This window comes from Cyrtonyx montezumae, unplaced genomic scaffold, assembly GCF_038088225.1.
Source record: "Cyrtonyx montezumae isolate F1298 unplaced genomic scaffold, pur_monq_1.0 scaffold_2, whole genome shotgun sequence".
In the NCBI taxonomy this organism is placed as follows: Eukaryota; Metazoa; Chordata; class Aves; order Galliformes; family Odontophoridae; genus Cyrtonyx; species Cyrtonyx montezumae.
This window is the reverse complement of record NW_027071936.1, coordinates 5,235,755-5,253,448: the sequence shown is the minus strand read 5'-3', so window position 1 is coordinate 5,253,448 and position 17,694 is coordinate 5,235,755. Positions and strand designations below refer to the sequence as shown.

Below are 17,694 nucleotides of genomic sequence, written 5' to 3'. Positions count from 1 at the left end.
GGTTAAGGTTGTCAGCACATGCATAAAAGCATTCCTTTTACACCTGGGATAAGTGGTCAACTAGCCAGCCCATGGTAGTGAACCCATGGCACATGCAATAGTATAAATGTTCCAAATTATTTCACATCTCAAAACAGTGCAGATGTGACAGGTTTAGGACTGTCCACCAAGAAGACATGCACTGCCTGTAATTGATAATGGAATTTTGCTCACACTGAGTTTCAGTTGCTCAATGCACATCAGTAGTTCCCTGTAATCCTTACGATAAAATACACATTTATCCAGACACTCAAGTACGTATGCTGGTATGCAGTTCCTCTGGATAAAAACAATTTGTTACACAAGACAACCAATTCTACAAACAGAATACAAAGCCTTGCCTTAGACACTGTTAGAAGTTTCACCTATAATTACTATATACTCTTTCAAAAGGACTATCTGAAGAAATACTACGAGCAGTGTTTGGGCAAACACTAAGAAGCAGGTGTTCAACCATTTGCAGAACAGTTACAGTCCCTGCTAGAACCTAAAACCAAGTCCTTGACATTCCTTTTCCCCTGCTTTCCCTCAGAAACAGGTGCCAACAATCACTCCAAAAAAGATAGAAGAAGGAGTTAATGTAGCACATGACCTTGTCCTGCCTTCATCAGAGACTCTGTGGGTTGCAGTCTTGGAATGATATTTTTAAACTACCGTCATCAGAGAGTCACTGGCTGCACTGTTTGTATGTGAGAAAAGATAATTAAATCAAAAACTACTCTAACAGTACATGAAAACCTTGAGCAACAATAACTTAGTGGCCTCCAGTAAGATCTGTTACTGTAAAACTAACCTAGCTAAAGAACACATTTAAACCAATTTTAAAGCCTGTTTGCTCTGATATTTCAGAGCGGCATTTTGTGAATACACAGCCACTGAACCTCAATTTCTCTATGTGACTGAAAACACTGGAAGACAGTGATGTCACTTTAGCTACAACAGAATGTGTTGTGGCTAAGTGAACTGGGCCTCTTTAGCCTTGAGAAAAGACTGAGAGGGGACCTGATCCAGGTTTACAAACACAAACAGCTGAGGTGTGGGGGACAAAGTGGTGAGGCCAGACTCTTTTCAGCAGTGTGTGGAGACAGGACAATGGGAAATGGACAGAAACTGCAGCACACGAGGTTCTGCATGAATGTGCACAAGAACTTCCTTACGGCGAGGGTGACGGAGCAGTGGCACAGCTGCACAGGGGGGTGGTGGAGTCTCCTTCTGTGGAGATATTCAAGACCCGCCTGGACGCCCACCTGTGCGACCTGGTGTAGGGAACTGCTTTGGCAGGGGGGTTGGACTCAGTGATCTCGAGGTCCCTTCCAACCCCTATGATTCTATGATATTTTCAATGTTTAAGGCCCTTGCAATAAAACTCTTCTTTAATAAAAAGCATCTCACTCTAATAAAAGGCACAGGTTTTTTTCTGGAATATGGAACATATAAAGCTCTGATCCAAATATCACGATGCTTATACATCCTGCTGTAATGGAGGATCGCATGGATGCCAGAGAATTCTGATAGAGAGAATGACAGTGTGGAAACCAAATGACTTTTTCCAATTTCCCATTAAGCCAGAACCTGGTAGTTTTGAAACTGACACGTTTGCTTTCGTATTTAAGCTTAGTTATACACTACATGGCACACAGCAAAATGGGATGCCAATTTTTAAGTACAGTTACAATAAGCAGCTACTAAAACTTGATCACGTACTTCCACTTCCTTACTATTTTCTCATACAAAAGCCTTTCTCATTTTGACTCTAGTGTTTGGTCAGTTTATGAAAACTTTGCTAAACATTTTCAGGCCAAATATTTTTGCAGGATTCACTAGTACCATAACAAATAGCTGTGTTTAAACCCACTTCATATTGTCAAGTAGATTTACATCCCTGCAATACTTAAATTTTTGTACTGGCTCTTGTCTGATCAAAGTAGAGACCTGGAGTTTTACCTTAAAATACTGTCATACTACTTCCCAGACAGACAAAGAAACTGACACAAAAATAACATGAAATTATTTAAATCAACTCCACAGATTGAACGACTACAGGGTCAACAGCTTTTAGAAAAAGATATGCTTACTCAAATTTGCTCACCTACCACAGACAACATAATACAGATACTGGAGCTGTCAATTAAGTTGCTAACTAAAATCAAAAGCTTAAAAGCATGTTCTCAATACTGGGGAAGATATCCATTATAATAAACAATGTGAGAACCTGGAAAAATATTTCAACAAAAAATTTCAAGAACTTGAATACGAAAGAAGCTATTCATGCATACATTTAGAAAAATTAGCTAAAGCAGAAGTGGGAAAAAAAGGAAAGTGATGCATGAAAATCATTACTGGCACAAAGAAGCGATTCAGAAATTATTAAATATTACAAATGAAAACTGCACACAATCTCCAAAAAGCCAGGGAATTAACTCTTATACAGACCCTCAAATTATCACTAACTTAATAGAGACAACTTCAAGAGTTGACTTCAAGTTCCAAGATATTTCTGAAAAGATCATGCAAGATAACCAAAAGAGGGAGGAACACACTATATCACATTTCTGTATCTGCTGCCAACCTTAACTTCTCCACTTCCACTTGAACCACGTACATTCCTCCATCCTTGTTCCCTGGCTCTGTTTATTCGTTCCATCTGAAGGAAGAAAAAAAACCAATAAAATAAAGTGATTCCTTGAATTATGTTTCGAGTAAAAACTAAGATTCACTATTAACATTTTAAATATATTTTACCCTTTCTTTTTCCAATCTTCTTATTTCCTCCACCTTCAGTAAACTGACCTACAATGCATAAGGATTGAACATATTTAGTAACTGAGAAACTGAACTACTGCCATCTCCTAGGCAACACATCTCAGTGGAATTACTACTGGTGTTTAAAGAAAAAAGAAAATGGGTATCCCAAAGTATCTTGTCTACCTGGTCTCTCTGACGTTTTTCTTTTTCAGGTAATTCTAACCTTTTCTTTTTTGAAGGTTCCTGAAAAATAAGCATGTAATTAGATATTTGTTACTTAACCATTGTTCTGTGAAGCATCTGTCAAGGTAGGCTAGTATTCCACTTGCTGGGTCATGTCCGCGAAGATAAAAATCATTGCTAGATAACAATTAGGAAAAACATAAGGAGGAAAGGTTTGAAGCCTTTATTTTGTCATTCTTGCTTTGAATTTAACTTTTGCTTAGATTGAAAATTAATATCAAATTTCATGATACCTCAAACATTTTCCTCCTTTCTTCTCCTGGAATAATTTTCTTCTTTGGTGTTGGAAAGGCCTAGATAAAAAGTGAAACTTAAAATTAGATAGCACAATCCTAGAACAAGAGAAAAATGAGAAAATCTTAAACCCACATCTTGGTATGTGAAAAATGTGGTTTAAAATAATTCCTTAGTTGGGAGGTTGTAAATATTACTGTACTTGTTCATCCACAGCTAAGAGCTCCATCTAGAAGGCTAAAAATAACAGAACTTAAGATCTGATGCATCTCAGTTTTTCTTCTCTAGCCATATCACTCCACATTATCATCTTTTCATGGTCTTTGATAGTACTTAGATATTAAGATAATAAATTTGTTCTCCAAATATAAGACTAAGTTATTCTTAGGCTTTGTCTTATTACCTACAGGAGACAGGAACGAAGGCAGTATTGAATGTCTGGTAAAGAAGCAGTTACACATATTAAGATACGCTGCTTGTCCTAATCTTCTCAAAAAGAGATGTTTACTCATAAAGCAGGTGCCTTTTTTTCCTGATGTAAGAAGAGCAGAGTTTGCTTTGTAAGACCTACTTTCTACAATCTAAAATCCTGTCAGATTAGTACTTTTCAAGTATCTTGAAATACTGAGACTTAAGTCTCTAAAAGGCTTCTACACAGTTCAACCGCAGTGCATTCTTGTAATAACACTCAACAAGTGATGATGTTTCATGTCCCATTAGAAATCTGCATGTGACTTGCAGAGCTGGCCTGAAACAACAGCGAGGAAGATAAAACTTGTATTACACTATAGTCATTATTTCTAGCCCGCATCTTACCCCTTACTACTACTTACATTCCGTACAAAAGATTATCTTAAAGTTGCAGCGCTGAAGTGGAAGATTTTTTCCTCAACCTTCACCCTGCCCTAACAAGTGCTTTCAGTTTCTGTGCAAGTTGCTTCAGCACTGGTTGGTGAAAGTGATTAGAAACAGCAGCAGAACAGCACATGATTACACAACCAAGTCTTAAATGGGAAAAAGCATCACGATCGCGTAAGGACACACAGGATTTTGTTTGCTTACTCTTGCTCTCTTTTTCCAGCTGCACATAAGCAAATGAAGCCCATTACAGGTACAAGTTCAAAAGATTCAGAGGTTACTGGAGTGTTCTCCTAATCCTATCTCAGGACTTGTTTTCTGTCCTATCAAATAGGACATCACACTTCATAGACAGTCATCTCAGTGTTACATTTCCCAGAACACCATGAAGAAAATGAAACAATCAAGCAAAGTGCTTGTTCAGAAGACACTCTGAATTATTTTTCACACTGAGAGGAGAAAATGCTGACATCAGAGCTTCTTGGTTACTAGAAGATTAGAACGTGCATAACTAGTTGTGCCATGAAATATCTCCTGGCTGTTCAGTAATTAAGGAATACATGTAGACAGCTTTATGTAACAGGGAACATGGAGAAAGATGACTGGAAAAAATATCAGTAATACCATATGAAGAACAGTTTCTCATTAGCTCACGGAATTAAGTCTGCCAAACACTTTTTCTGATAACACAATCTCTCTCTCTGAGAGCACTTTAAAACGTTACTAAAAAGTCTACTGAAGTTTGAAAACTGGAGACACTTAATAGATGTGCAATGATTCTTATGCTGTGCTGTAAAGGCAAAGGGACCAGCACAAATGAGATGTTACAGAAGGAAGGAAAAAGGAACTCTCACCCATCTCTGAGAACCTAGACTTGCAGGGAAAGAACTCCAAGAGGAAGGATCTCCAACAAGAGATCCTTTCTCAGTAGCAGTCAGCCTTTAAATAAGGCCTAAGAGGGGTGGTGCCAGGTGAACCCCTTCTGGTTGCACAGGTGTATTGCCTTCACCTGTGCTCTCCCAGGGCTGACCAGATCTTTCCTTCAGGTGCTCAATGAGTGGTTCAGACCATGACTCAGCAGTCCCCATAAACATGCCAATGATCTTGGTATATCTGACAGACTTTCAACATTTCTGTGAGTGCTCAACATCAACAGAGAAGCTGACCACATATGGAAAGCACACCTAATTCATCAGTGGAATTAAAAAGCAAGCCTAAGGTAGCAGCCTCAAAATTATACTTAAAATAAACACATCAGTAGCAGAGCAAGGCAAGCATTTACAATACTATTTGCTCTCAAGATACTTTGTTCACATGACATTTTGAAAAGGAACATATAATATTTTCATATCATTTAAATACAGCATTAATTAAACAGATCAATTCAAGTAACTTAGTTACCTGCCTAAGTTTAATCAATGACTTTTTCTCATGAAGCTTTTTGGGTGCATCATAACACTTCTTCATCGCTAAAGGCACTCCGTATTTTGCAGCAGGTTTGGTAATTTTCTGAGCTGGTGCAACTGAAGCCGAGATTTGTCCTTGAGCTGGTCTTTTAGCTTAACAAGAAGAGACTGTTTTACACCTATATCCAGGCCAGTCAGTATACTGTTATTTCCCTTTCCCTAGGTACTAGAACAGCAGAGTCAGAGGAAAACGGATGAGCTGCTAACACTTCATTCACATAAGCTGGTTGTATGGCTGTAATCTATCCAGGTATCCAAAACAGCTCTTCTAATTATCATGTTTAATAACAAACAGAAGAACACAATCCCTGAGCTTTTCACTTTCACCACCTCATTTTACACCAGAGAACTGAAACTTACTCAAGTTGACAGATTTTTTTTTACCCGGTTGTTATAACACAAGGAAAAGTTTTCCCAATACAATTAAGAGGCACTGGACTGTAACCTGCAAAACTCAGGTCAGCACATGATGTGTTTTAATATCTCTGGAGGCTATTGAAACTGCAGTTGTTTTTTTTCTCATGAGAATTTCCTGACAATATGCCAATTACATCTCATGAATTTCATTCCGTGCTAGTAGTGTTCTCACACTACAGAATAGCAGAACAGCAGTGAAGTACATAAAATATACTAGCAAATAATTTCAAAAAAGTAAAATTAAAAATCTAAGAAAAAAAGTATAAATTGTTGCAGGAAAACAATGATAAGCCTATCGTGAGAAGGTGAGCCACAGTCTAATTTGCCACCAAGAGCAAAAATCCTCTGGCTCTGTGCTGAAGTCAGGGTATAATTTTGGAGTCTCCAACAAAACCTCAAAGCCTCCCACTTTTAATAAGAAATGGAATTTCTCATTACCCATTTGTACTTTTTTTTTTGCCTTATTAATGACAACAACATAATTTGTTCCTATTTGTGGTCTCAGCTATCATCTTAAATTTTGGAAGCATAACATACTGCAAGAGGAAAAAGTAAACCTAAAATGTTACAAGCCCAAGGACTGCATCACCATGATCTGTTCTCCGTAAACACCCAGCTCCCCACTGAAAACAAAAAAGCAAAAAAGCAAAAAGCAAAAAGCAAAAACAAAAAAACAAAAAACAAAAACAAAAGAACAAAAATCCTGCTTCCTTCTCTTTAATCTCACCAAAATGTCTAGAATCAGTTATAAGAACACACCAAAACCAGGATGAGAACAAAGGCATATTATCTTGCCAGATTCAAAAGCTAAAGCATTTCACACATTCACTTACCTGGTGCAGCATATGGTCCAAATTTGTGAAACATTTTGTGACTGAATTCATCTGCAATAAGCTAGAAAAAGAGTTCAACTGTTAACCAAGAATATTTATGTTCAATGCTAGAAAGAACTCATTTTCAGCAAACTATAAGTCTTTCAGTTAAATTTCTAGCTGCTAATATTTACTAAAACTCTTAAGTGAACAGTAAGTTTAGTACTAAACTACGTATTCAATACAGAATCACCAGCATTGTAATGAAGTTGGACTCAATGTTTTCAAACATTTTCAATATTTGAGATAGAAGAGAACCTTAAACATCATCCGATCCAACCCCTCCTGCAATGAACAAGGATGCCTACAGCTACATCAGGTGCTCAGAAACAGATCCAGCCTGATACTGAATGTCTCCAGGGATAGGGCTTCCAACTCCTCTCTGGGCAAACTGTGCCAGTGGCTCACCACTCATGTCATAAAAAAAAGCCTCTTCCTTATATCCAGACTAAATCTCCCCTCTTTTAGCTTGAAACCATTTACCCTTGACCTATCACAACAGATCCTGCTAAAGTGCACGTCCCCTTCCTTCTTCTAGTATCCTTTTAAATATAGAAAGGCTGACATCAGGTCTCCCAGAGTCTTCTTCTCATTTCCAAGCAAAATGAATCATTAATTGAAAACAGAAACAATAATCAAACTATTTTAATTAACTGCTTAGCCTGTTTCTGGGTTGCACATTATTCTAATTTCTTACGTCGTAGCTAGGGTAAAGTTGAAGTGTTCACTGCCATGTATTTTATGAACACTGTGCTCTAGATATATAGTTCTCACATTTCACTTCAGTCTCTCAGACAGCCTGTGTCGAAGCACAGTCCTTCAGAGACTTCTGCAGATTTTTGCTTCTCTGTGCTTTCCAAAAACAAGAAGAGATACATATATACATTGGATATGTAGGAATAACATACATGTGGTTTGGTCACACACATCAAGTTAATATAACAAAGCTTTAGAAGACAGTCATATTGAAATAATATGTTTTGTCTATAGACAAAACATTAATAGATTGTCCTCACACATCATCTTGGATACTGCACATACTTCTGAATCCTTTATCTCAAAAATCCTGTAGTAGAGATGGAAAAGGTTCTAAGAGTAGCAAGAATAATTAACAGCATACAAAAGCTTCAATAAAAAGAATAAGATAGCTCTTCAGCCTGTAAAAAGATGACATACAATGTAACAGAGGTCTAGGATGCTAGATGGGATTTTGTAAAGAAACACAAACAAGCAGAAATTAATTCCAATTCAAAAAGTGCCGAATACAACAAAAGATGAGGAGGAAGGTTTAGAATGAGTGACACCAAAGCAGCCTGTGATAGGCATACTTGTTCTGTCACACGTAACAGACTTGTGACTATGACAATTAAAAAAGAACTTATATAAACATGGAAGACTGATTTTCTGTCAGTTAATAACAGCACTTCAGCAACACTTGTAATGTTTTGAAGATGACAGAACCACGGAGCATCTCTTCAGCTCAGACCAGAAAAAGCAGAGGACAACAGTACATGTATGCACCAGTTACCAACAGATTAAATAAGAGATGTTTCCAGGTTATTTCTCTGTCTTTTAAGATTTCTAATTTGAACACATTAGTGAACTAGTTGTCAAAATTGTGTGCAAATACTTATATTCAATCTAAGAGAAAATAGTGACATTACTGGACAGCAGCCTACACCCAGTTATACCGTGTCTGACTAATGGCAGACAGAAGTTCCACTGTACCTGCTAGAAGTAAAATTGGATCACACTTACACTTTTTTTTAAAAGACAGGTTTTCTACTATTTTAACAATTTTGCTGTGAGCCTCCTGAATCTGGTCTTTCACTGGAACTTCAGTATGAATCATCAATAGTTGGAAGTCTATTTCACATACAAATGAAATTTCAATTATTTATGTTTTCCCAAAATTTCCTTCAGTTACAATTAAGAGTCCATCAGAACTCTTTATATTTACTGAGGTCATCTTTTGCATTAATTCTCTCCATGTTCTTTCTCTTCCTGTATTTACTTACCTCATACATTAGTGCTCGTTGTTCTTGATCTCTTTTGATTAGATTTACATTAAAATAGCTTTAATAGATGTCAAATTATATCAACAGATCCTAAACAGAACATTGAATAATATCCTCTAGATTATGTAAGAAATTCAGACATGACACTTTCTTAGCAATATTTCATGACAGGCTTTTAGATAACTCTAAATTGCAAACAAAAACTGGACAGTAGAAACCACAGTAAAGATTTGATGCTGAAATCATTGACAATACTGTTTCATAAAATAACTGTGCATGTAAGCAAATGAACACCTGACTTGAAATTCCTACCTGTATATAGAGACATACAAAACAATACTTTTAAGATAATGTCAATTTAGGTTCATTTGTGAAACTACCATATACTTCAGTAAGTTGAGATTGTGTTTTTTTTTTTTGCAGTTCATAGTAACAACTCCTTCTCTCAGCTGAAAAGGTTTTTATAAAAGCTTTAGCAAATACCATTACTCCAGCTTCCCGTACTGTACATTGATAATGGAATAAAGAATAGTCCTAAGATGTCTTAGCCAAATTAAATTAAAATTAACTCCATACCTGTGGCGTGAGAAATTTTTCAACCCGTTTGGCTATGAAGTTTTTCTCCAATATGGAGTTTACTGATGGTCTATCCCTAGGATTCCTTTTAAATAACTGTGACAGGAGACTACGTAGGTCATAGGAATAATGCATAGAAACAGGAGGAAAAGATCCAGAGATTATCTTCAGTACCAAGTTCTTCATGTTACCAGCTTCAAACTATATAATGTAAGAAAACCAGACAGTTATTACACATTACTGCTTGCCTACATATAAAACTGAATAAAAGGTGAGGAGGAAAAAAATAAAAATATATATATATATAGTCAAACAAAAAAATAAAGCCCACACTTTCTTCTGCCTGGGCATACCAAAATCTATTTCCAAGGTCATCAACAATTTTCACCAATTGTTTAAAATAATTAGCTGCCAAGTATTCTACTTTCATATAGATTACACTACAGCTACTTCATGCCATGTTTATATTTTGCAAGCAAATATTTATTTTTCCCAAGAGCAAGATGAATAGTGATGTACATTTAAGTATAAATAGAATTATGTAACAATATCTGCTTTATCTTCTCTGCTTTCCCAAACACTTCCCACTACATGCTTTCTGCTCTTTATAGAACAGTCCATTTCAAATGAAAGAATGTAAAGCATTCACAGTCATTCATTGTGAAATCCAAAGGAATGCTCAGACTAGCTTGAGCTCAGGAGGCAGCACACACCAGTTCAACTCCTTTGAACAGTTAAGAGAAAACTGTGTGTGTGTCATACAGCTTACAGAAAACAAATTATCATCACCCCTCAGAGAAACAACTTTGCCAATACTGTTGTCTCAGAAAAGACTATTTAATAAGAAATTGCAAAAGTTTTCATATTATCTTTACGCCCTAACTTTTTTTTTTTAATTGACACGTTGTTATAATCTTATTTCTTTAAATAAAATGTTATTTCTTTAAAAAACCAAGTTGACAAATAATGTTTCCCTGTCCTAACTGGAAAGAGAATGGTAAAGAATCAAATAAAAACAAAAACAACAAAAAAAAATCTTCACTTTAGATTTTTTTCTAAAAACTATGATTGTTCTAAACAGAAGTGTACAAATCCATTTACACAAAAGCTGGCAGTCTAAATTTAGGCTTTTTCAGTTACAATGAAAATGTCAAGCTCTTGGAAGGAAAAGAACACTCTTGTTAACACACTCAACACTTTCTATCCAACTCAACCTCATTGAATAGCCACCTTGAAAGCAGAAAAACAAACAAACCAAAGAGATTGGCGTGAATCAAGACACGGTATTTGTCAGTATAGGAAAAGAAAATTAAGAAGCTGAAAGTAATTTTAAATTGCCACCATGAAAGCCCTGACTCAACAGAAATAAATCTGCAGAACAGCAGGAAGTCTAAGAAACAAGATGTTACTACTCACTGCATGTTTAAGTGTGCACATTTCATAGAGAACGCAACCAAGGGCCCAGATATCACTAAAACAAAAAGAACACAACAAAGGGTTTGTTGAGGGTTTAAGATCGCCAAAAAATTTATTTACCAAATACTTGATCTTTGGAAAAGGAAAATAAATTGTAATATTTTGAGTACATTACAATCTCCCTTGAATGTACATCTTCTACTCCGCAAAGCACAAAACCACATCAACCAAAGAAAGAAAGAAACAAAAAAACAAAGACAAGCCTCCAGATTTTAAACTTTTTCATTCGCACCACTCATCAGAGAAACCAGGCAAACAATGAATAAAGATTTATTTTCTCTAAATGTAGACATTTACTTGAAAACTTTGAAATTTGGAAAAAACAGTCCACTACAAGTACAAGTGCAGTTCTTAAATTCAATGGAGCAGGTCATTTACTCTGTTTGACATTGACGTACATTACCCACACTCATTAGAGGAATGCAGAATTTAGTCTGAATACAACTGGACAAGAAATCCCATGTAAGAGAAAGTAAGAGACAAGGTGATATAATCATTCTTTTCTTCTAAGAAAACAGTAATGCACTCACAAAAATGGACCTATTGCAGTAGCATCATGCAGAATAAGACTAACTAGCTACCAAACACTTAAATTACATTAAGGATACTATCACCAACCTACTTGTCAGAGTAATAAATATATAAGCAAACTACCTGAAGTATGACTACCCATGTATGTGCTTAAAAGTAATTCAACTACTGCATTCATATTTCTTCCTTAATGTGGTTTTACATTCATAAATTAAGGCAGTAATTTGTACACAGGCAAAAGTGGAGCCATAATTAAGATGATAGCTGGATTCAGAAGTCAAAGCATTAAGTTCAGTCATTGCTGCATCATGCTGGTTTGTATTACACAAATCTATTAAGGGCCTGCCTGTACAATGAGGCTCTGCCTTCCTAGGTAAGACATGAACTATCACCATCATACGATTAGAACAGCCTTGTATTTCTAAAGAACTCCCTGCTCCTCACCAAAAATAGTAAATAAAATGGCTATTAGTACCTTTTATTGTTGTAAGGCCTGTTCTGGCATATTTCAGGTGATAAGTAGTATGGTGTTCCTATGCAAGTGCGAGCCAATTCCACAGTACTAATAGAAAAGTAAGAACAAACATTAACTCAAATGAAGCATATAATTTATGTTTTCCTAAATCAAAGCAATTTAGATTATATCAGATAAATCAGCATTAGATAAGAATTACCTGCTCAGAACTCTTGCGATTCCAAAATCTCCCAGCTGTATTGTTCCATCTTTGGTTAAAAATATATTCTTGGTATAGAAATTTTAAGAAGTCTGTTAATCAAAACATTCATACAATTGCACACTTTTTCTTCTCAGCATGTTTTAAAAATAATGTTTTCTATCATTCAGTTACTCTTAAGTCACTAGCATTAATGTTACCAACAATGAAACACCAGACTTATCCTCATCTTGCTTTGCCATTATTATAGAAAACAGTGCTGAACATTATAAAATACAATTACTTGTGAAGGTAAGTGTACTGCATTAATACTGAAATAGCTTTTTTCCCTTGTCTGTTTGTATAAATACCATTAAAATAATTTATATTAAATAATAAATGCATTTAAACCACTTCTGTACAATTCTGAACAAAAAAACATTCCCAGTACTGAAAGCATTTATGTAAAAAGATTATTTTCAATAACTCACCAACTTCCCCTATTAAGGCATTGGATTTACTTTGGAAGTAAATTCAGTTGTAAAGAAAAATTACCTACGTACCTGTGACTTTATGTCACGATGTAAGATTTTTCTGTCGTGTATATGTTTTAGTGCTAAACAGATTTGTACAAACCAATCCAGTATCTACATATGGAAGAGAAAACATAACATCAGCAACTTAATTTATCTAGAAGTTTCTGCAGTTATATTATTGAAGATATCAAATCAGTTCTATAAGATATTTACTCTTTCCACAAACCTCTACATAATTTATATCATAGTAGCACTAAGGCCTTAGCAGTACTGATACTGTATTACATATTATTAAATAAAGTATGGTACCCAAGTTAGATGTCAAACCTCAAATTATTATTTCATTACATAGTAGAGCAAAAAAAATGCACACAGTACAAATCAGATTGGCAAAAACACTTCAAACAAGGAACTTGCAACTTTGCATGGGACCTGTTGAATCACAACCTGAACCACTGACTGATCACCTGAGAACAGCACAGAGTCAGCCACAGGAGCACAGCTGAAGGCAATTCAGCTTCAACGGAGTCTGGCTCCACCTCTCCTAAACACCATTTAAGGGCTGACCACCACCAGGAAAGGACCTCATGGAGTCATGGTGTTCCATTGGTGAATCTCAATCTTCAGAGACAGGTGATCTCTTCCTATTTACTGGGTGTCTCTTTACCATCTAGATAACTCACCTGAAAATCTATCCTGACTAATTATACCATTTGGTAGTATTCATTTGGGTCATCTCCCTACAATCTTAAAGATGATATCTTGCACTAATCAGTGCAGCCAAGTATATCTTATGTATTTTACTTAGGAAAAAAAAAGTCAGATTTCAGTGAGAAAAGCAACAACCAATATAAAATTAGATCATATGAATAGTACTTTCACATACCAACTTGCAAGTATATAAACAATCAAAATTTCAGTATAATCTAAGACACTTTTTTCTCTATTTTTCCATTTTAAATTCTTCTCATAACTGAGTCCAAATTGGCAAATAAGAAGTTTTACAACTTATGCTTAATAAGTTCCATGATTACCCTGTTCTAAATTTCATCTAAATTTAGATCTAGATCTAAATCTAACACTTATAAACCATTTCAACTAGAGGTAAACTGAGTTTGTGATGTGTTCAAACTGGCTGGAGACAATAAAATATGGAATAAGAATACAGAAATCTGTAAGCAAGGAAACTTGAAACATGACCAAAAACCTGAATCCCACGTGATCTAGTTTCACCTAATTGAAACCAATCCATACTTTTTTTTTTTTTTTTACCTTCTGTTACTGTACAAGTGACTTCTTAGCAAGTCCAATGAAGAAAGATGTTTGTGCTCTTTCATTACAATATTTTTCTTTTCTACTGAGAAAATACTTTGGAATTATGCAACCTTTGTACTGACATATTATTCTGTTTTCCCATTTTATTCCCCTTTCCCAATTATATTATTACTTTATGCTTCTGATAAACCTTATGTGTTAGTATCTTGTAGGCTTAAAAGACAAAAAAAAAAGTCATGGCTTACAGCAACAACTACCACAGCCTGGAAACTTCTTAAATAGATTAAGAAATGATACCCACCAAACAGAACCAAAATAACTTGAAACTAATGCAAAAAAGAGACCATGCATCAAGACACTATGGCATCAATTTACTGATTACCTGATCCTCAGAGAATAAGACTCCTTTCTGGGCATTTATTTTTCTGAACAGATCTCCTCCTTCACAGTAATCCATCACTATGTAGAGACAGCCATTTTCTGCAAAATAAATGTTTCAAAAAAAGGAAAAGAAACTTACCTCTCTTTAATGCAACTTACACTTTAAAGGTTTGCCTTCACTGTTTTCTGCAACTCTTTTAAAAGTACATTTTCATATTTATGATACATTATGATTTACTATGAAATTACAGATGTCAACTTAAATACAAAAAGATAATTCTCAAACCTGATGCAAACATACCAAAGAAACTCTACCCTAAAAAAGAGAAGTTCAAATTTAATTCAGTTAATTGCTTCTATCTTTCTAATTCTTTCTTGCAGATTTACCTGGACAAGATATTACTTATACAATGTGGCAATCACCAGCTCTCATCCCAGACTTGAGTGTGATTTCAGAGACTGACAACTGGTAATAAAACCTTCAGCTGGCAATGATGGATGGAAATAATCTAAGCCTCATTTTTGCATGAAATTTGGAGAAACTTCCAAAAATCCTATGCAAGTTGTCACAATAAGACTAATAAATACATCTGATAAAAAGCTAAGGTTTTGTTCCCCAAAGCAATCTTCCCCAGCTACTACTGAATAAGTGATGTGTTTCTGCCTAATTGCAAGTTACCAGCATATTAGTGATAATCTTAACATTTCATGAATATAAACTCAAATACATCAGTAAAACAAGACACACATTCCTCACAGATTAGAGGGTTTTGTTGCTCAAAAAAATTCATTAAAAGTTAACTTTTAAACTCTGATTCACATAAATCGCCCTTCCACCAAAAGCCTCTAAAATCTCAACTTGAAAACACTGAAGTGGGAATTTTCTTTTACTTTTACAGATATAAATATCTTGTTTAAGATATCAGATGAGAATTATTTTAATAGATGATCCTAGGAGCTTAGGTTTCTTGCAGACCTAGTATTGGAATAGTTCTGTTTCATAAATCAAAGTAACATATCATTCCAAGTCAAGTGCTTCAGCAAGAAAAAAGCAATATGAAATCTAGTGAATGGCACACTACACGATCTACCTTGCAAAAAGGTCTTCCCCTGGAAAGTAGACTTCTGATATACAGAAAAAAAGAAAAACATTTATAATCAGAAGACTATGGTTTTGCTCTTTATGACACATGATTCTCACATACTGAACAGAGGGAAAAAAGAAAAGGCTTTTTAAAATTAGCTGGAAGGAGCAAGAGGATAGAAGAGCAGTACTCTTAAGCAGCAGCATTTCAAGTAATATTCAGGGTTTGGTTTTAACAGTATTATCAATCTAGATGATAGGCTATTGCAATCTTTTATCTGTCTGTTCTGCTTATTCCCCAAGACAGTCACTGTGAAAACAACGCAGAATTAAATTTCCCCTTCCTTTACAGCTTATGAAGCAATCACTGCTATTTTCCTATTAATGAAAGCAATGCAATGACCATAACTACTGAGAACTAGAGTGAGATAACATTTGTCAATACCCAACTTCAGACCATGTGCATTTTTACCATACACAAGCATCCAGTAGACTATGCTACACACAAACATTCAAGAAGATTTACACTCAAGAAAAACAAAGAAGCACAAATTTAAGCATCAACTAAAAGAGAATCAAGTAAGGAAATGACAGGAATATTTGATTGTCACAACCTGGCAATTGCAAGAAACTAGAACCAGAAAAAAAATGAAAAGGTTGGCAAAATGGTTGCAGAGAAAACACTGACTTTCAAACCATATGCAGTACACAGACAGCCACTATCAACTTGGTTCTACTTTATTATTCTTACCTTCAAATGACTCCCTATACAGGACAATATTCGGATGTTTCATGTTGGCCAGTACTGCAACTTCTCTCCTTGATTCTTCTCTCTCTTTATTTGACATCTTCAAAAGGAATATAATGAGTTTTGAAAATAGGAATATAAAAACATAGATCAGTAATTAATAATATAACTCACCTTAGAGATGTTAATTTCTTTAATAACATACTGCTGGCTATTTTCTTTATCTTTAACAAGAATTGCTTTCCCAAAGGATCCTTCTCCAATTTTTTGCACTTTAATATATTTATCCATAGTTCTCTTTTTAAGGCATCCTTACTCAAGTGCTAGGCAAAAAAACACAAAACAGATTTAGTTACTGTAATTAGTCAGTCTTTCAACATACCAGATCATTAGATTTTATTTGTACCTGCAGGCATCGGTCCACTTGTACACTATAAAATTTGTAACTTTTCTTTATGCTATGCTCTCATAATCTCAACTCTGTTTTCATATGGTTTGCTTAACTGTTGTAGAAAGAGGGTTGCATTGCTAGAACTCCTTCAATCTTTAATCTCAGTATTAAAAAAGCATCATTAAAATGAAGTAAGTAGTGAGTGCTGTAACATCTGATTGAGCTAGCAAGGGGAGACTGTACACCACTACAGCATCTAGCTAACCTCTACTTCAGAAAACTTTGGTGGGGTGGAAATTAATGCTTATCAGTTCATAAAAAGAACTAAACCCAGTATTCTGGAAGCCACTCACACACAGAGAGCGCTAAAGTCTCAGGAAGATGAAGGACCCATACCATGGAAAAACACTAAAAGGCAAAAGCTTGATTAGTACAGCAAAAACAAAAACAAATTAAACCAGCCAACCACAAATACAAAACAAGAGACCTTAAGTAACCTTTACTGCAAAATTGGAAGTGAGGAAAAATAGAACTAGGACAGTTACTAGAAAAACAAGTAAAACGACAGGCTTTAGGGCTTGGAAAAGTTTTGGGGTTATTTTTTCACTTCTCTTTAAGCACAGGAGAAATATTTCAGCATGAACCTGGGCATTTAAGAAAAGAAAATCTCACTATTAATATCAATACTATCCTACGGGCAACTGTAATGCATACGAGATTGGACACCATTTTAATATCAAGTAATTCCATCAATTTCTCTTCCTACCCTGCCATGTTTACAAAACAAGCTACGTCATACTACTGCAGACCCAGCAGCAAGAAGCAGAGCTGGCATTCCTAAAGCACGCTGCAGTGTACCACCACGGGCTGCAAGCAGGAGGCTGCAGCTCGAGGACAGGCAGCGATGCTGCAAGAAGCGAGGCGGCCTGCAGCAGAATTGGGAGCTTCGAGAAGGGCCGTCCGCGCTGACAGGGCGTTGGCTGGTCAATAGCTGGGCAAAGAGTCCTGGCACCACGCAGGAGGAGGCTACTGTGGGCCGCCGGCACAGTATACAACCCGATGCCAAAGGAAAGCCATGCCGACCGCCCCGCTCACCTCCCCAAAGCTGCCGCCGCCGCGCGAGGCCGCCCACCGCCGGGCCCAATGTCTGC

The 17,694-nt window shown here is 35.9% G+C and overlaps 1 protein-coding gene across 12 annotated transcripts in view; it reads right to left on the bottom strand.

Annotated features, from left to right (window-relative positions):
* The window catches only part of NEK1 (NIMA related kinase 1), a 44,659-nt gene extending 27,003 nt beyond the window's left edge, over window positions 1-17,656 (bottom strand). For 6 of the 12 annotated variants that reach the window (XR_010622197.1, XM_065736290.1, XM_065736293.1 and 3 more), the window contains exons 1-13: window positions 16,327-16,478; window positions 16,156-16,252; window positions 14,322-14,419; window positions 12,692-12,775; window positions 12,150-12,217; window positions 11,951-12,037; window positions 10,885-10,939; window positions 9,469-9,669; window positions 6,836-6,896; window positions 5,521-5,678; window positions 3,261-3,320; window positions 2,968-3,027; window positions 2,609-2,683 (exon numbers count right to left, since the gene is read on the bottom strand). Coding sequence is in view for 11 of the 12 variants with exons in the window: in XM_065736290.1 (XP_065592362.1) it covers window positions 2,609-2,683; window positions 2,968-3,027; window positions 3,261-3,320; window positions 5,521-5,678; window positions 6,836-6,896; window positions 9,469-9,669; window positions 10,885-10,939; window positions 11,951-12,037; window positions 12,150-12,217; window positions 12,692-12,775; window positions 14,322-14,419; window positions 16,156-16,252; window positions 16,327-16,443 (1,221 nt within the window). In the remaining variant the exon portion in view is untranslated. Of the gene's footprint in view, window positions 1-2,608; window positions 2,684-2,967; window positions 3,028-3,260; window positions 3,321-5,520; window positions 5,679-6,835; window positions 6,897-9,468; window positions 9,670-10,884; window positions 10,940-11,950; window positions 12,038-12,149; window positions 12,242-12,691; window positions 12,778-14,321; window positions 14,420-16,155; window positions 16,253-16,326; window positions 16,479-17,638 lie in introns of those variants that run through there. The other 6 variants (XM_065736291.1, XM_065736296.1, XM_065736292.1 and 3 more) reach the window with 6 other exon arrangements.
* Between the last annotated feature and the right edge of the window lie 38 nt (window positions 17,657-17,694).